This window comes from Centroberyx gerrardi, chromosome 5 (genome assembly GCF_048128805.1).
Source record: "Centroberyx gerrardi isolate f3 chromosome 5, fCenGer3.hap1.cur.20231027, whole genome shotgun sequence".
NCBI lineage: Eukaryota > Metazoa > Chordata > Actinopteri > Beryciformes > Berycidae > Centroberyx > Centroberyx gerrardi.
In genome coordinates, this window is record NC_136001.1 from 9,996,286 (window position 1) to 10,008,973 (window position 12,688).

At 39.1% G+C, this 12,688-nt stretch overlaps 2 protein-coding genes across 3 annotated transcripts; both read left to right on the forward strand.

The window, feature by feature from the left end:
• Window positions 1-82: 82 nt before the first annotated feature.
• On the forward strand, window positions 83-764 carry LOC144539352 (transcription factor HES-5-like). 2 transcript variants are annotated; one of them, XM_078283743.1, is made up of 3 exons: window positions 83-205; window positions 321-658; window positions 707-764. In XM_078283743.1, the coding sequence occupies exons 1-3, from the start codon at window positions 83-85 to the stop codon at window positions 762-764; spliced, it is 519 nt and encodes a 172-aa protein (XP_078139869.1). The 2 variants fall into 2 exon arrangements, with proteins under 2 accessions (XP_078139869.1, XP_078139868.1); XM_078283742.1 differs by having other exon boundaries at window positions 321-764.
• A 3,685-nt stretch (window positions 765-4,449) lies between these two features.
• LOC144539350 (transcription factor HES-5-like) lies at window positions 4,450-5,116 on the forward strand. Its single transcript, XM_078283738.1, has 2 exons — window positions 4,450-4,572; window positions 4,685-5,116. Exons 1-2 carry the CDS (start codon window positions 4,450-4,452, stop codon window positions 5,114-5,116), a joined length of 555 nt encoding a protein of 184 aa, XP_078139864.1.
• Window positions 5,117-12,688: the final 7,572 nt, after the last annotated feature.

Here is a 12,688-nt window from a genome sequence, read left to right on the forward strand (position 1 = left end):
TGATTGGTTGAGACTGTGAGAAAGTCCAACCAGACCAAGACCCACACATTCATATGGAGATTTGGGACTATAAATAGGAGGGATGAAGCCAGCAGAGATCAGATTCTCTCTACAGAAACCTCTACAGCACAGAGATCCAGCCATGGCTCCTACAATCACTTCAGCAATGACCAATTCTCAGGAGCAGCTGACTCTGACACACAAGGTAAATTGAAGGCTCAAGATCATGGACACTTCAACATCATTCATGTTCCTACTGATTCATCTTCATGTTATTCTCCAGAATAAGTTTATTAATGACTTTTCTCTTCCTTCTGCAGCTCAGAAAGCCAGTGGTGGAGAAGTTACGCAGAGAGCGAATCAACAGCAGCATTGAGCAGCTCAAGTCTCTCCTGGGTCCAGAGTTCCTCAAACAGCAGCCTGACTCCAAGCTGGAGAAAGCAGACATCCTGGAGATGACAGTTTGCTTCCTGACACGACAGCAGCAGCACCAACCTGTGGACTCAGCAGCTGTCAATCAGGGCTACTCCAGGTGTGTCCAAGAGGTGGAGCACTTCCTGTCCAAGGAGGAGGTGAAGACACAGTACCAGAGAAGACTGCTGAACCACTTCCACAACCTGCAGTCTTCCTCTGATCAGAACCTGAGAGAGGCTGGCTTGTCTCTTCTGAGCTGCCCAGTCCAGACCAGCATCAGCAAAGAGAAGAGTCCAGTCCACAGCAAAGAGAAGAGTCCAGTCCACAGTGCCCTCTGGAGGCCGTGGTAGAGATCTGCAGAATGGAGCTCACACCACACAAACTGAAATGACCATATTGGTCAAAGATTACTTGAACTGAATTGTTCAAAATTCAAAACATTGTCCTCTGTATGTACAGAAGGCCTTTTGACTTCTTTCGCTTGATTTTCAAACTTTCTTGATTTGCGACATGTTATTTCCCAAGGAAATGATGAAACTTGGCAACAATATCTTTCATGTTAAGAAAGAGAGCATCTTGTCATGCATGTTGCATGAATCAAGTCTCATGTGAGATGAATCAGCTGTTACTATTTTGAGTAATTTTATGATATGTTATGTGGTGGAGTAATACACTATCATGACATGTTTTACCTCTTGATTATTAGTGATCAATTTCATAGAAAGTTTTCATAGTCCATTGTATGGACATTTTGCCATAACGGCTTGACCTCATACTTTCTCTGTGATTATTCAAGACTGATCTGTTGTAAGATCAACATTTATTTTTTTTTATCCTTTTTTTTTAAAGGCTAAACTTAACCTGATACTGTTACATTTTAGTGACACTGCCATTGTTATGACAATGCATGAATCAAGTCTCATGTAATGTGAATCAGCAGTTATTATTATACATTGTTGAACGCCATGTTGTGGTGGAGTAAAATCCAATCATGACATTCATAATCTCTTCTTTAGTGATCAATTTGAAAACTTTTACTTTCCATTGTATGGATATTTTGCCATAACGGCTGGTCCTCATACTTTTAATCTGTTTGATTATCCAAGACTGATCTGTTGTAAGATCAACATGTCTTTTCTTTTTGTATCCTGTTGTTTAAAGGGAGTACTTAATCTGGTACTGTCACAGTTTAGTGACACTGCCATTGTTATGACAATGTACATTTTGTTCTTCTTTGAACATTACTTGACTTAACCTGCTCTCATCACTTTGTGATTAGCAAAACCAGATCTGTTTTAAGTTCTTTTTTTTTCTCCATTGCCTTTGTTATTAGGGGTAAACTATTATGTTCATGTTGAATAATGTATAAGAGAACAGTGAGTAATGTTTACTCAAATATTGTTCATTTTCTGTGTCTTTTATAAAGACAGTTGTTCCTCTACTCTGTTTGAGTACAATGTGTCTTGGAAAAGTGTCCAAGTTCCTGTTGTGATGTGTCATCACCTCTACCTGCCTCCAGTTGGGGCATTTATACTTTATGTGGCTCATTGTGTCTGTTTCAATAAACAAACATCATGAATTGCAATTTTCTTGTTCGGATTTTTCCTCTTCTTATACCTACTTTGCGATGATGAAAAAACGAAGTGTCTGCAAGTGTTTTCTGTTAAATTTTTCTCACTTAATTGATAGAGTTCTCCATCATAGGTCCCATTGCTTGGAGACAAAATTAACATTAAAATGTGGCACGTAATCATCTATCCATAAAGTATACCTGTAAAATTCACGTGGAAATCTTATAGTAAACTTTTATGCACATCTGTAATCAGAAATGATGATCTGACATTATCTATGTTGTGTCACTCTATTTAAATGCAGTGGGTCATCTTGGGTCACCAAACCAACTGAGACAATTTTCTTTGTGTCTCTGATTAAGTTTCAATGACATAATTTTGCTGAGTCATGATTTTGATACGATTCCCCATTCTACGTGTTGGAGTGTAAAGAGTTTAAAGTTAACTATTTCCCTCCTGAATGACGTCACATTTTGTAGCCTAATGTGATGTGCAATAAGACACACTTCTATTGTTCCACTAATGAAAGCAGTGAATGGACAGAGTGTGGGAAACCAGGGAAAACTCACTCACAGAGCCGCTGTGGGACAATAGATCCAGACCTCGACCCTAGAGGTTGAAAGGGGGCGCGGGTCTGAAAATGGAAACCCGCTGATCTGTTTCAAATCATTCAGCTGATTTTTAGTACTTTGTTGCAACAGTATGAATCGGCATTACCAGTTTCAAAAATATTTCCATTTGATCAATTGAAAAATAATATTTTTACAGTTGAACACAATCTATCACAAACTTTCAATCTCTGTGTCACTACACTGAGAAGTTAATTCACTTGCAATTCATCATTTTAAGTTACAGTTTGTATATTACTATTAATTTATATGTTTAAGTTCAGATATTTGTCTCAGAATTACATTCTCATGATACTTACCTTGGAAAACCAGTTGGTTGAAACTGTACATTGTTCAGTACATTGTATAGATGCCAGGCAGGTCAATGTCCAGCATGATGATATTTTGAAGATCCAATTCACTTGTTCTCAGTGTATATTGTTTATGTTAAAGACTTAGTGGATTACCCAAGCAATTGATTTTGTGAGTTATGAATGATTTCTCTATCATCTTGTAACAATGACAACTAATACTGATTATTTTCTATCTATTTCCAAATAAAATCTTGATGAGGTCGACCCCCTAAATAATAATGGTCACTGCTTGTGTGGAAGAGAATCCTCATTTAACAAGGCACACGCCAAACTTTCTGTCAATGGGCAGAGTGTGGGAAAGCTCTGGACAGCAGAGTCACACTTCAGTGTGATTAGCATCCTCAACCCCACCAGCACCGGACTATTCTCCAAGGTGAGTTGGCACACTTCAGGAATGAGCTGTCTCAACCCCCCTCCCTCATGAGTAGAGCTGAAATTTTGATCCAATTGGTGTTACACAGCAAGATACTGACTCTACGTTAATCTTCTCTGAAACAGATTGAAAGTTGACAAAAGTGATGATAAATTAATATTGGTGACATTTCTTGATGGATTGATTTTTTATCATATTTTTTATATTATAAACCCTCAGAGCAGCCAATGGTGTTGTTTCCCTCCAGATGGTTGGTGACGTCAGGCTCTGTCTCTGTTACAACACACAGCCAACAGCCTTCACTAAAGCTCCATTCAAAGACCTTTTGTAGTGCACTGACCGCAGCACACAGGACTCAGTGTGGGAAACTGAGATCAACTCTCTACTCACACCGACTACCGGCCATAAGACAGAGACTGCTGGATGAGTGTTGTCTAAAGTTAGCTGTATATAAATATATACCAAGTAGTCTACATCATTGACATTGATATCATTATATTGTTTTCTGGTACCTTGAGGTGTTGAACTCCAAAATGAAATTCAAATTAAAACTGGAGAACATCTTTTCACCCAGGTTTTTATAAATTTATTTAACCACAAGATAAGCCTGTATATAACCATGCATCTAACTGAATTATGAATACATAATGGCAGAAATATTACTTGGTTTATTGGTTGTGGATCAATATCAAAGCTCACACTCAGACATTACATGTAGCAATCCATTTCGATTGACTAGTTTTCACTGAGTGAAATCATACAGCATGTTAAGAGATCTACTCTATTTCAGTCTCCCACGTGTGTGATGGGATGATGAGCGTGTGCTCAGTCAAAGTCATTGATCCCAACATGAGGCAGCAGATCTGCTCTCTCTGCAGGGTCACCACTTTCCCAGATTCACACAGAGCTCTGTGAGTCTCTCTCCATCACCCCCAGTCCTCCACCTGTTCCCCTGAGATCTAACCATTGTCCCCCAGCAATAAGAGCATTCAGCATGTTGCATCCCTTATTGTCTTACCAAGCTCTCTGATTGGTTGAGACTGTGAGAAAGTCCAACCAGACCAAGACCCACACATTCAAATGGAGATTTGGGACTATAAATAGGAGGGATGAAGCCAGCAGAGATCAGATTCTCTCTACAGAAACCTCTACAGCACAGAGATCCAGCCATGGCTCCTACAATCACTTCAGCAATGACCAATTCTCAGGAGCAGCTGACTCTGACACACAAGGTAAATTGAAGGCTCAAGATCATGGACACTTCAACATCATCCATGTTCCTACTGATTCATCTTCATGTTATTCTCCAGAATAAGTTTATTAATGACTTTCTTCCTCCTGCAGCTCAGAAAGCCAGTGGTGGAGAAGTTACGCAGAGAGCGAATCAACAGCAGCATTGAGCAGCTCAAGTCTCTCCTGGGTCCAGAGTTCCTCAAACAGCAGCCTGACTCCAAGCTGGAGAAAGCAGACATCCTGGAGATGACAGTTTGCTTCCTGACACGACAGCAGCAGCACCAACCTGTGGACTCAGCAGCTGTCAATCAGGGCTACTCCAGGTGTGTCCAAGAGGTGGAGCACTTCCTGTCCAAGGAGGAGGTGAAGACACAGTCCCAGAGAAGACTGCTGAACCACTTCCACAACCTGCAGTCTTCCTCTGATCAGAACCTGAGAGAGGCTGGCTTGTCTCTTCTGAGCTGCCCAGTCCAGACCAGCATCAGCAAAGAGAAGAGTCCAGTCCACAGCAAAGAGAAGAGTCCAGTCCACAGCGCCCTCTGAAGGCCGTGGTAGAGATCTGCAGACTGGAGCTCACACCACACAAACTGAAATGACCATATTGGTCAAAGATTACTTGAACTGAATTGGTCAAAATTCAAAGACTTGTTCTTCTGTATGCACAGAAGGTCTTTTGATTACTTTTGTTTGAGTTTCAAACTTTCTTGATTTGCAAAATGTTATTTCCCAAGGAAATTATTAAACTTAGCAACAATATCTTTCATGTTAAGAAAGAGAACATCTTGTCATGCATGTTGCATGAATCAAGTCTCATGTGAGATGAATCAGCTGTTACTATTTTGTGTAATTTTATGATGTATGATATGGTAGAGTAATACACTATAATGACATGTTTTACCTCTTGATTATTAGTGATCAATTTCATAGAAAGTTTTCATTGTCCATTGTATGGACATTTTGCAGCTTGACCTCATACTTTTAATCTCTGTGATTATTCAAGACTGATCTGTTTTAAGATCAACATTTCTTTTTATCCTTTTGTTTAAAGGCTATTTTTAAACTGATACTGTCACATTTTAGTGACACTGCCATTATAATGAGAATGTACATCTTCTTGCTCTGTGAGCATTGTTGACCTAACTGGCCATTAATTAACCTGCTCTCATCACTTTGTGATTAGCAATGCCTGATCTGTTTTAACATCACATTTTCTCCATTCTTGTTATCAAGTCAAAGATATTATGTTCATTTTGAACAATGCATTATGGAAAAGGGAGTAATGTTTACTCCTATTCATGTGTCTTTTATAAAGACAGCTGTTCAATATCCTCTACTCTGTTTGAGTACAATGTGTCTTGGAGAGTCTCCAAGGTTTTGTTGTGATGTGTCATCACCTCTATCTGCCTTCACTTAAGGCATTTGTACCTGATGTGTTGCACTGTGTGTGTTGGAATAAACAAACATCAATTGCAATCTTGGTGTCCTTTGAATTTTTCTCCCTTCAGCAGTAAATTTTTCCATCACAGTTTTATAGTTCTCTTACCTTATTATTTCCATACAGTATGCCTTTAAATTTTGTCTATACCCAAAGTATGTTTCTTGCTAGATTGAATCTTATAGCAATTCCATACCATTGTACAATGGGGGGTTATAATGAATTTACATTTACATGATAACATTCAGTTCAAATGGGTCGTCTTGGGTCAGCAAACCAACTGAATCAGAGACACAAAGATTTATTTGTGTCTCTGATTAAGTTTCAGTTACATCACTTTGCTGACTCATGATTTTTTTGGAACAATTTCTGATTCCAGGTGTTTGGATGTAAAGAGTTTAAAGTTAACTGTTTCCCTCCTGAATGAGGTCAGACTGTGAAGTCTAATATGATGTGTAATAATAATACATACTTCTATTGTGTCTCCAATGAAATCAGTGAACTCACAGAGCCGCTGTGGGACAATAGATCCAGACCTTGACCCTGAAGAGACAGAGGTCAAAATGTGGGTCTCTGAATTGAAACCTGCTAATCTGTTACAATCTATTCCTCTGATTCTTTACTGTTAAGTTGCAACAACATGAATCAGCATCACCAGTTTTAAAAGTACGTTGAAGAGCTGCCAGGCAAGTCACTCTCCAGCACTATGATCACTTTGAAGGCCCATTTCACCTGTTGTATTCAGTGTGTAGCCTATTTATTATGTTGAAAAGTAATTGTATTATCCAAACTTATGAGTTGTTTATTTATGAATGAATACTCTAATTCTACCATCTTTGCATCAATTACAAACAATGCTGACTTTTGATCTTTTTCCAAACAAAATCTTGATGATGTTTAACCTTGAAAAACTGAATACATAATGTTTGAGTGGAATAAAATTAGCATTTAACAAGGCACACGCCAAACTTTCAATGGGCAGAGTGTGGGAAAGCTCTGGACAGCAGAGTCACACTTCAGTGTGATTAGCATCCTCAACCCCACCAGCACCGGACTATTCTCCAAGGGGAGTTGGCACACTTCAGGAAGCAGCTGAATCTTGCTCATGTTTAGTGCTGGAATTCTTTATCCAAGAAGGGTCGGAGTTTAGGTTTTTGATGTTACACAGCATGATTCTGACTGTACGTTCGTCATTTCTGAACCTGATCAAAGTTCACAAAAGAGACGCCGATTTTGTATTAGTGATGCTTGTTGATGGATTGTTTTTATAATCTTTTTTGAATTATAAACCTCCATATCGCCAACTGTGCTGTGTTTCCCTCCAGATGGTTAGTGACGTCACTAAAGCTCCATTCAAAGCAGCACACAGGACTCAGTGTGGGAAACTAAGATAAACTCTCTACTCACACTGACTACCAGGACAACCTACCAGGATTTATTCCAAACAAACCGCTGTTGCTGCTGCCGCTGCCGGAAACTTAAAATTCATCATTCCTGTGCGCCACAAGATTTTTACCCAGAGAGACCTAACCGTCTCCAGGTGTTTAGAACAGCAAATGTAAAAGCTTTCATGAACTGGGTATAGTTTTAGTGACTATTGTATTATATTCATTCATTCATCCATTCATTCATCCATTCATTCAATCAATCATTCATTCATTCAATCTTTATTTAGTTCTCGGAAGACACACTGACCCTCTTTTCCAGTGGTGCTGAGATTACAAACAAATAGTCACAAGCAACAAAAGGGGGAAAAAAAAGAAAGAGAAAATCAATGAATATATAAACAATTAAATAAATAAACACAAAGACAATTCTAAAAGAGAATCACATTGATTCACATAGATCAGTCCATCCTCGCAAGATGAGAGATATCAAAAGTGCATCAGTTAAAGCAGGTGCAATAAAGGGTAACCAGAGTTGATATCCTCGACAGGAAATGAAAGAGAATAAACTTTCTGTGAGTCCTGTAAAACATTCCAAGTCTGTGGAGCACAAAATTTAAAAGCAGTCTTTACGACTATTTGGTGACGGCAAAAGTCAAATTTATGAAAATGTTATGAATTATTACTTATACAAGTCTAAGTCATACACAGGCATATTGGTTAATGTAGGTAAACATTATACAAAGCTGTCTGAGCTGAGTTTAGGTGGGTTTACCCTCAACCACATTCCTGCTAATCTCCCTCCCATCTGTCTGTGTCTCTATCTGTTGTCTGTGCAGAGGCTCAGGTTTCCCAGTTCCCCTCCTCTGAGCTCCCACAGCTCCCTGCACAAGGCTGAACGTGCCCCAGTCACACGCCCTCCTCTCTCTCTCCGGAGCTGGGAGCCACAGCGACACACGGCTTCCCACACTTCTGTATGCAGCCTGCTCAGCCGCGCACACAATAGAAGTGTGTCTGCTCTCACAAAGCCTCAGGACAGTTCCCATGCAGGGACAGGAGGGGGGCTTTAGGGCCACTTCACAGATAAACCATCTGGTTTAGTTGTAACTCATTGCTGAGACACACAGCGTGAGGAAAAACAACATTGGAACATTATGGGATTAGGGTCTGATGAAATAATTTACCTGTTTATTCAAAGATTTTTCTTTGTTGTCTGATGAATGAGAGTATTTTCAAGTTATATTCACTTCCTTATGTCTGCATTTGTCGTACTTTGCAGAAATGGGCTTCATTTGCTTGAGTGAGAAGCTGGTAATGTGCTGTGAATGCAGGGTTTAAATTCCTGTCTCATATCCCTCCTGTCTAGTTTTTAAAGTACTGCCTATATGCAATGTTGAACAAGGTGGACTGTCTACTATCCATTCTCCTTAAAGAAAAAAAACAACCCAGCCTAAAATAGAATTGATGCATTATTCCCACGATCTTCATTTTTGTGAACATGAACAATTCTTTTTCACACACAGGTAGAATCCAGAGAGGGAGTGCTTGATATAGTGTATAACGGTTGTATAAATGCCAGTAGCTGGAATTATGTTTTTTCAAAGCACCTCACAGTTTTTGGCATTAGTGTTTTCAATATGAGCGGTTCCATCAGCAGTGTGTATGAGGCGGAATTTGTGGACTTAGAGAAATTTTCTTTGAACTTATATATCCAAATGAGCTTCATTTCACAGTACTATTAACAGTTCTGAACCAGAAAATTAGCCCATACTGTGTACCTGAAACTGAATTTCAATGCCAAAGGATCAGAGAGTGTTGCTTGATGACATGTAGACAAATTAGCTATTTTGTTCCTCATGCTCATGTACACACATCTTAACTGAACTGTTGAAAGTTTCTTTTGAAGGATGGATTTTTGCGCTCAGAATAGAAGAAAAAAGAACAAGAAAGTACTTTATTTTATCTTTATTCAACATTCTTGCCATTACTAATGGCTCAGTGCTATATCAGTTCATATTCTCTATCTAAACATCACGGTAGGGAACAAGATTTTCCTGTGTCCACATGAGGAAAACCATTTTCCCAGGGAATAATTTTTCTGACCTCGCTGATGTATGCCATACAGAACAGCATCCCACCTGTTCTGTGTGGCAGCCATTAAATTCAGTCTATTGTTCCGAGCTCCAAGCCTCCTGATTGGCCAAACAGCAGAGACAGCTCAGGATGAGGAGCATAAATGCGGAGTGGAGATACAGACGTCAAAGGAGAAGATCCTCTGAACACACGCAAGACCAGCTGCAAAAGGACAGGAGCAACAGCGACTCAATCACAAGGCCTCTTGCGAACAAACTTGCAGCAAAACTTCATTTTTTTCTGAGAAAATCTACAAACTCAAGAAACAAATCTGAAAATGTCTTCCTACTTGGACCTTGCTATTCAGGACAGCGTGAAGGAGCAGCTCTTTAGGTAAGCCAAGGCTCTGTTTCACTGAATACTTATGGACCATACCAAACTGCTCTCAGATGTAAACTCCACATGTTGGAACACAGTTTTTATTTCATTCAATTCTCCCAGCCTTCACCAAACTGACAAACAAACAGTTCAAGGTTATTTCTATGACACAATGTATTAATGATTGCTTTTTTTCCTCTAGGTGCAAACTCCACATGTTGGAGAGGAAATGCAGCAGTGGAGTGGAGAAGCTGAAGGCTCTGATTGGAGTGCACCTGCAGAATGGGATCCCTGCTTCGGACATCCTGGAGAAAACAGTGTCCTTCTTCACCCTGAGAAAGGCCCTGCTGTCACACAACGGCTACTCCAAATATTCAAGGGAGATTCTGCGTCTCTTTCCCGCCTCAGAGGAAGACGTGGCTCCACTGTGCCTTTAATGATGACCAGGAGAACATGAATGGACTCAGAAGTCTGAGGAACTGCCTCGAAACTCTTGAAGTTTGTTGAGTTGTCCCAAAATGGACTGTAATTGATTTGAGTGATATTGACTGCACCTGTATGTGTGTGTGTTCCATATCTGCTGATTCCTCAGAAATGCATTATATGCATTGTGACAAGCAGTTGTACTAAGACCAATAAGGATGTATAGCCTTATTCAGACATTTTGGAGAAGACTATGTCTTTCTTGACTCATAACATTCGGGATAATCCAAATGTTCATGGGAGATTCCACATCTCTTTCCCGCCTCGGAAGAAGTGGTTTAAATCAACCTTTAACAATGGCCAGGGAAAGAAGAATGGGTTGAGAGTCAAAGGTGAAGGGGTCACTGCCTGAGCAGAGTCAGCAGCTAACTTATAAATTATGGAACTGCTGTGCTGCTTCATGTTGGGGTTTACCATTCTAGTGGGTGGAGCTTTCTTTTGAACAAGACCCCAGATGATAGATCCTGTCGCTTAAGTATGCAGAAATTATAAAGCTGCTGCTATACATTTGCATATGGGTGGATGCATACTATAAAATATGTTTAAATAATGATGCACCAAAGTTGGTGTTTCAGCAAAAGCCTCAGTATTTTGGGTTCTTTAAAAACGCTTTCTAAGAAACACAATGATTTCTCAATTCTAAATTTTTCAAAATTTTTACAGCCCAACTGCGGTAAAATATGTCTAAAATCTTGCAGTATACATCCAGCCTAAGCAGAGTAGTGCTACCCTATTCTTTCTGTGAAAATATAGGCTTATAATGTATGATTACAACTTAAATACCTCACTGCCTTGTTTCAAGGTTTAACATGTTGCCTTCACAAACACCAACCTTTCTTTTGAAAAGGGATTTGGTATTGTTTTGTATATAACTGTATAGCACAGACAGATATATTGTTCTGTCCATCAGTTTTGTCACCAAAGTGGATTTAATTTTGTTTCTGTGCTGTTGCAAATTTCACGTGAATAAATATTCAACAGATTCTAACTTTCTCTTTTTCATGTCAGCTCATTCCAGTTAACTTTTTGGGTATAGCATCATTAAACCCCTTCATCGTTTACCCAGCTTGATACATATTTGTTATGATTATATATTTGTTATGGCTATATATTTATATAGGATTAATCATAATTATACTTTTATATTTGATAAGAAAAATATATGTTAAACTACATGTAATGTTATTACTTTTCATTTTCATATTAATGTGAAAGAGATTTTTTTTGCCACAGAATGATCAATGATCAGTTAATCCACTTGGTTATATTATTGACTTTCCATATTCATTAATAACTTGTGAAGGCACACTGAAAACACAAAGCTGTGGAAGAGCTTTTTAAATTGTCCAATTATTAGTGTCAGATGTGGCTAGTTCAGGATTTGAGTTAGCAACAATTACTGAAAAACACTTTAAGCCAGGACCGAGCTTTTTGAGCATTGGAATCAATGCTACATAGATGCTCCCAATTCACTGTAGTTTCCCTTTAGCAATACATTTAAAATCCCCACAGGCTGCAGCATTGCCTGCTCTCCCACTGACCCTGTGTTGCCACCAATATACAGGCTACAACACACGGTATGTGAAGTCAATAAATAGCTAATAAAAAAATCCATTGTAATAATGGTAATAAAGACCTGTGATAATTTTCACAAGGTAATTGTAATTTCTCAGGGTTTCCTACACTGCCCTAAAAAAGTTACAGTATAAATGTATTTTTTGTTTTTCAAAGGTCAAATGCCATGACTCAAGTTTAGATTTCATTTGAACAAAGATTAGACCCATATGTGCTACTAAGCAATATATATTATCCACTTCTGTACCAATAATACTTTTGTCAGGACAGGAGATAATGAAGATAAAGATAATGAAGTCATTTTTCTCAGTTTCACTCTGTCTAACTCTTATGTAGTTACCGCCCTTTAGCTTTGCAGGGTAGTACAGTGCAGCAGTTCAGGGTTCAGTGCCTCACTCAGTGGCGCTGATGTTAGACACCATAGATGTGACATCAGCCACAAGTTCACAGCTGGAATACACACTCATGGTCAGTGCCAAGGGGTGAACCAGCTTATCCTCCTGCTTATTGGCCTCTGCCTCTCTATGTCCTGGCCAACAGGTTTTCAGGAATGTAACGTCCATCATAGCTGTCTAATATCTTTTGATGATGCACAATCTTTGTTTTTTTACAAATACATACCAAAAATCAAGAATCAGGCCCTGAGCTACTGAACATATGCAATAGGTGCATTTTGCTCCTCAGATTTAGCAACAGGTAATGTAATTCAGACATTTGACTCAAAAGGAAAAACAAATATACACTCACATTGAACCAGCTCTGCATGTTTCAGGCATCATGTGGTTT

What these genes read in the sequence shown, in the direction of transcription:
- LOC144539352 (XM_078283742.1), top strand. Translation starts at nt 83, where the DNA reads ATGAAGCCAGCAGAGATCAGATTCTCTCTACAGAAACCTCTACAGCAC. An exon ending in AGCTGACTCTGACACACAAG is followed by an intron (nt 206 to 320) that starts GTAAATTGAAGG and finishes TTCCTTCTGCAG; the next exon opens with CTCAGAAAGCCAGTGGTGGA.
- LOC144539350 (XM_078283738.1), top strand. Translation starts at nt 4,450, where the DNA reads ATGAAGCCAGCAGAGATCAGATTCTCTCTACAGAAACCTCTACAGCAC. An exon ending in AGCTGACTCTGACACACAAG is followed by an intron (nt 4,573 to 4,684) that starts GTAAATTGAAGG and finishes TTCCTCCTGCAG; the next exon opens with CTCAGAAAGCCAGTGGTGGA.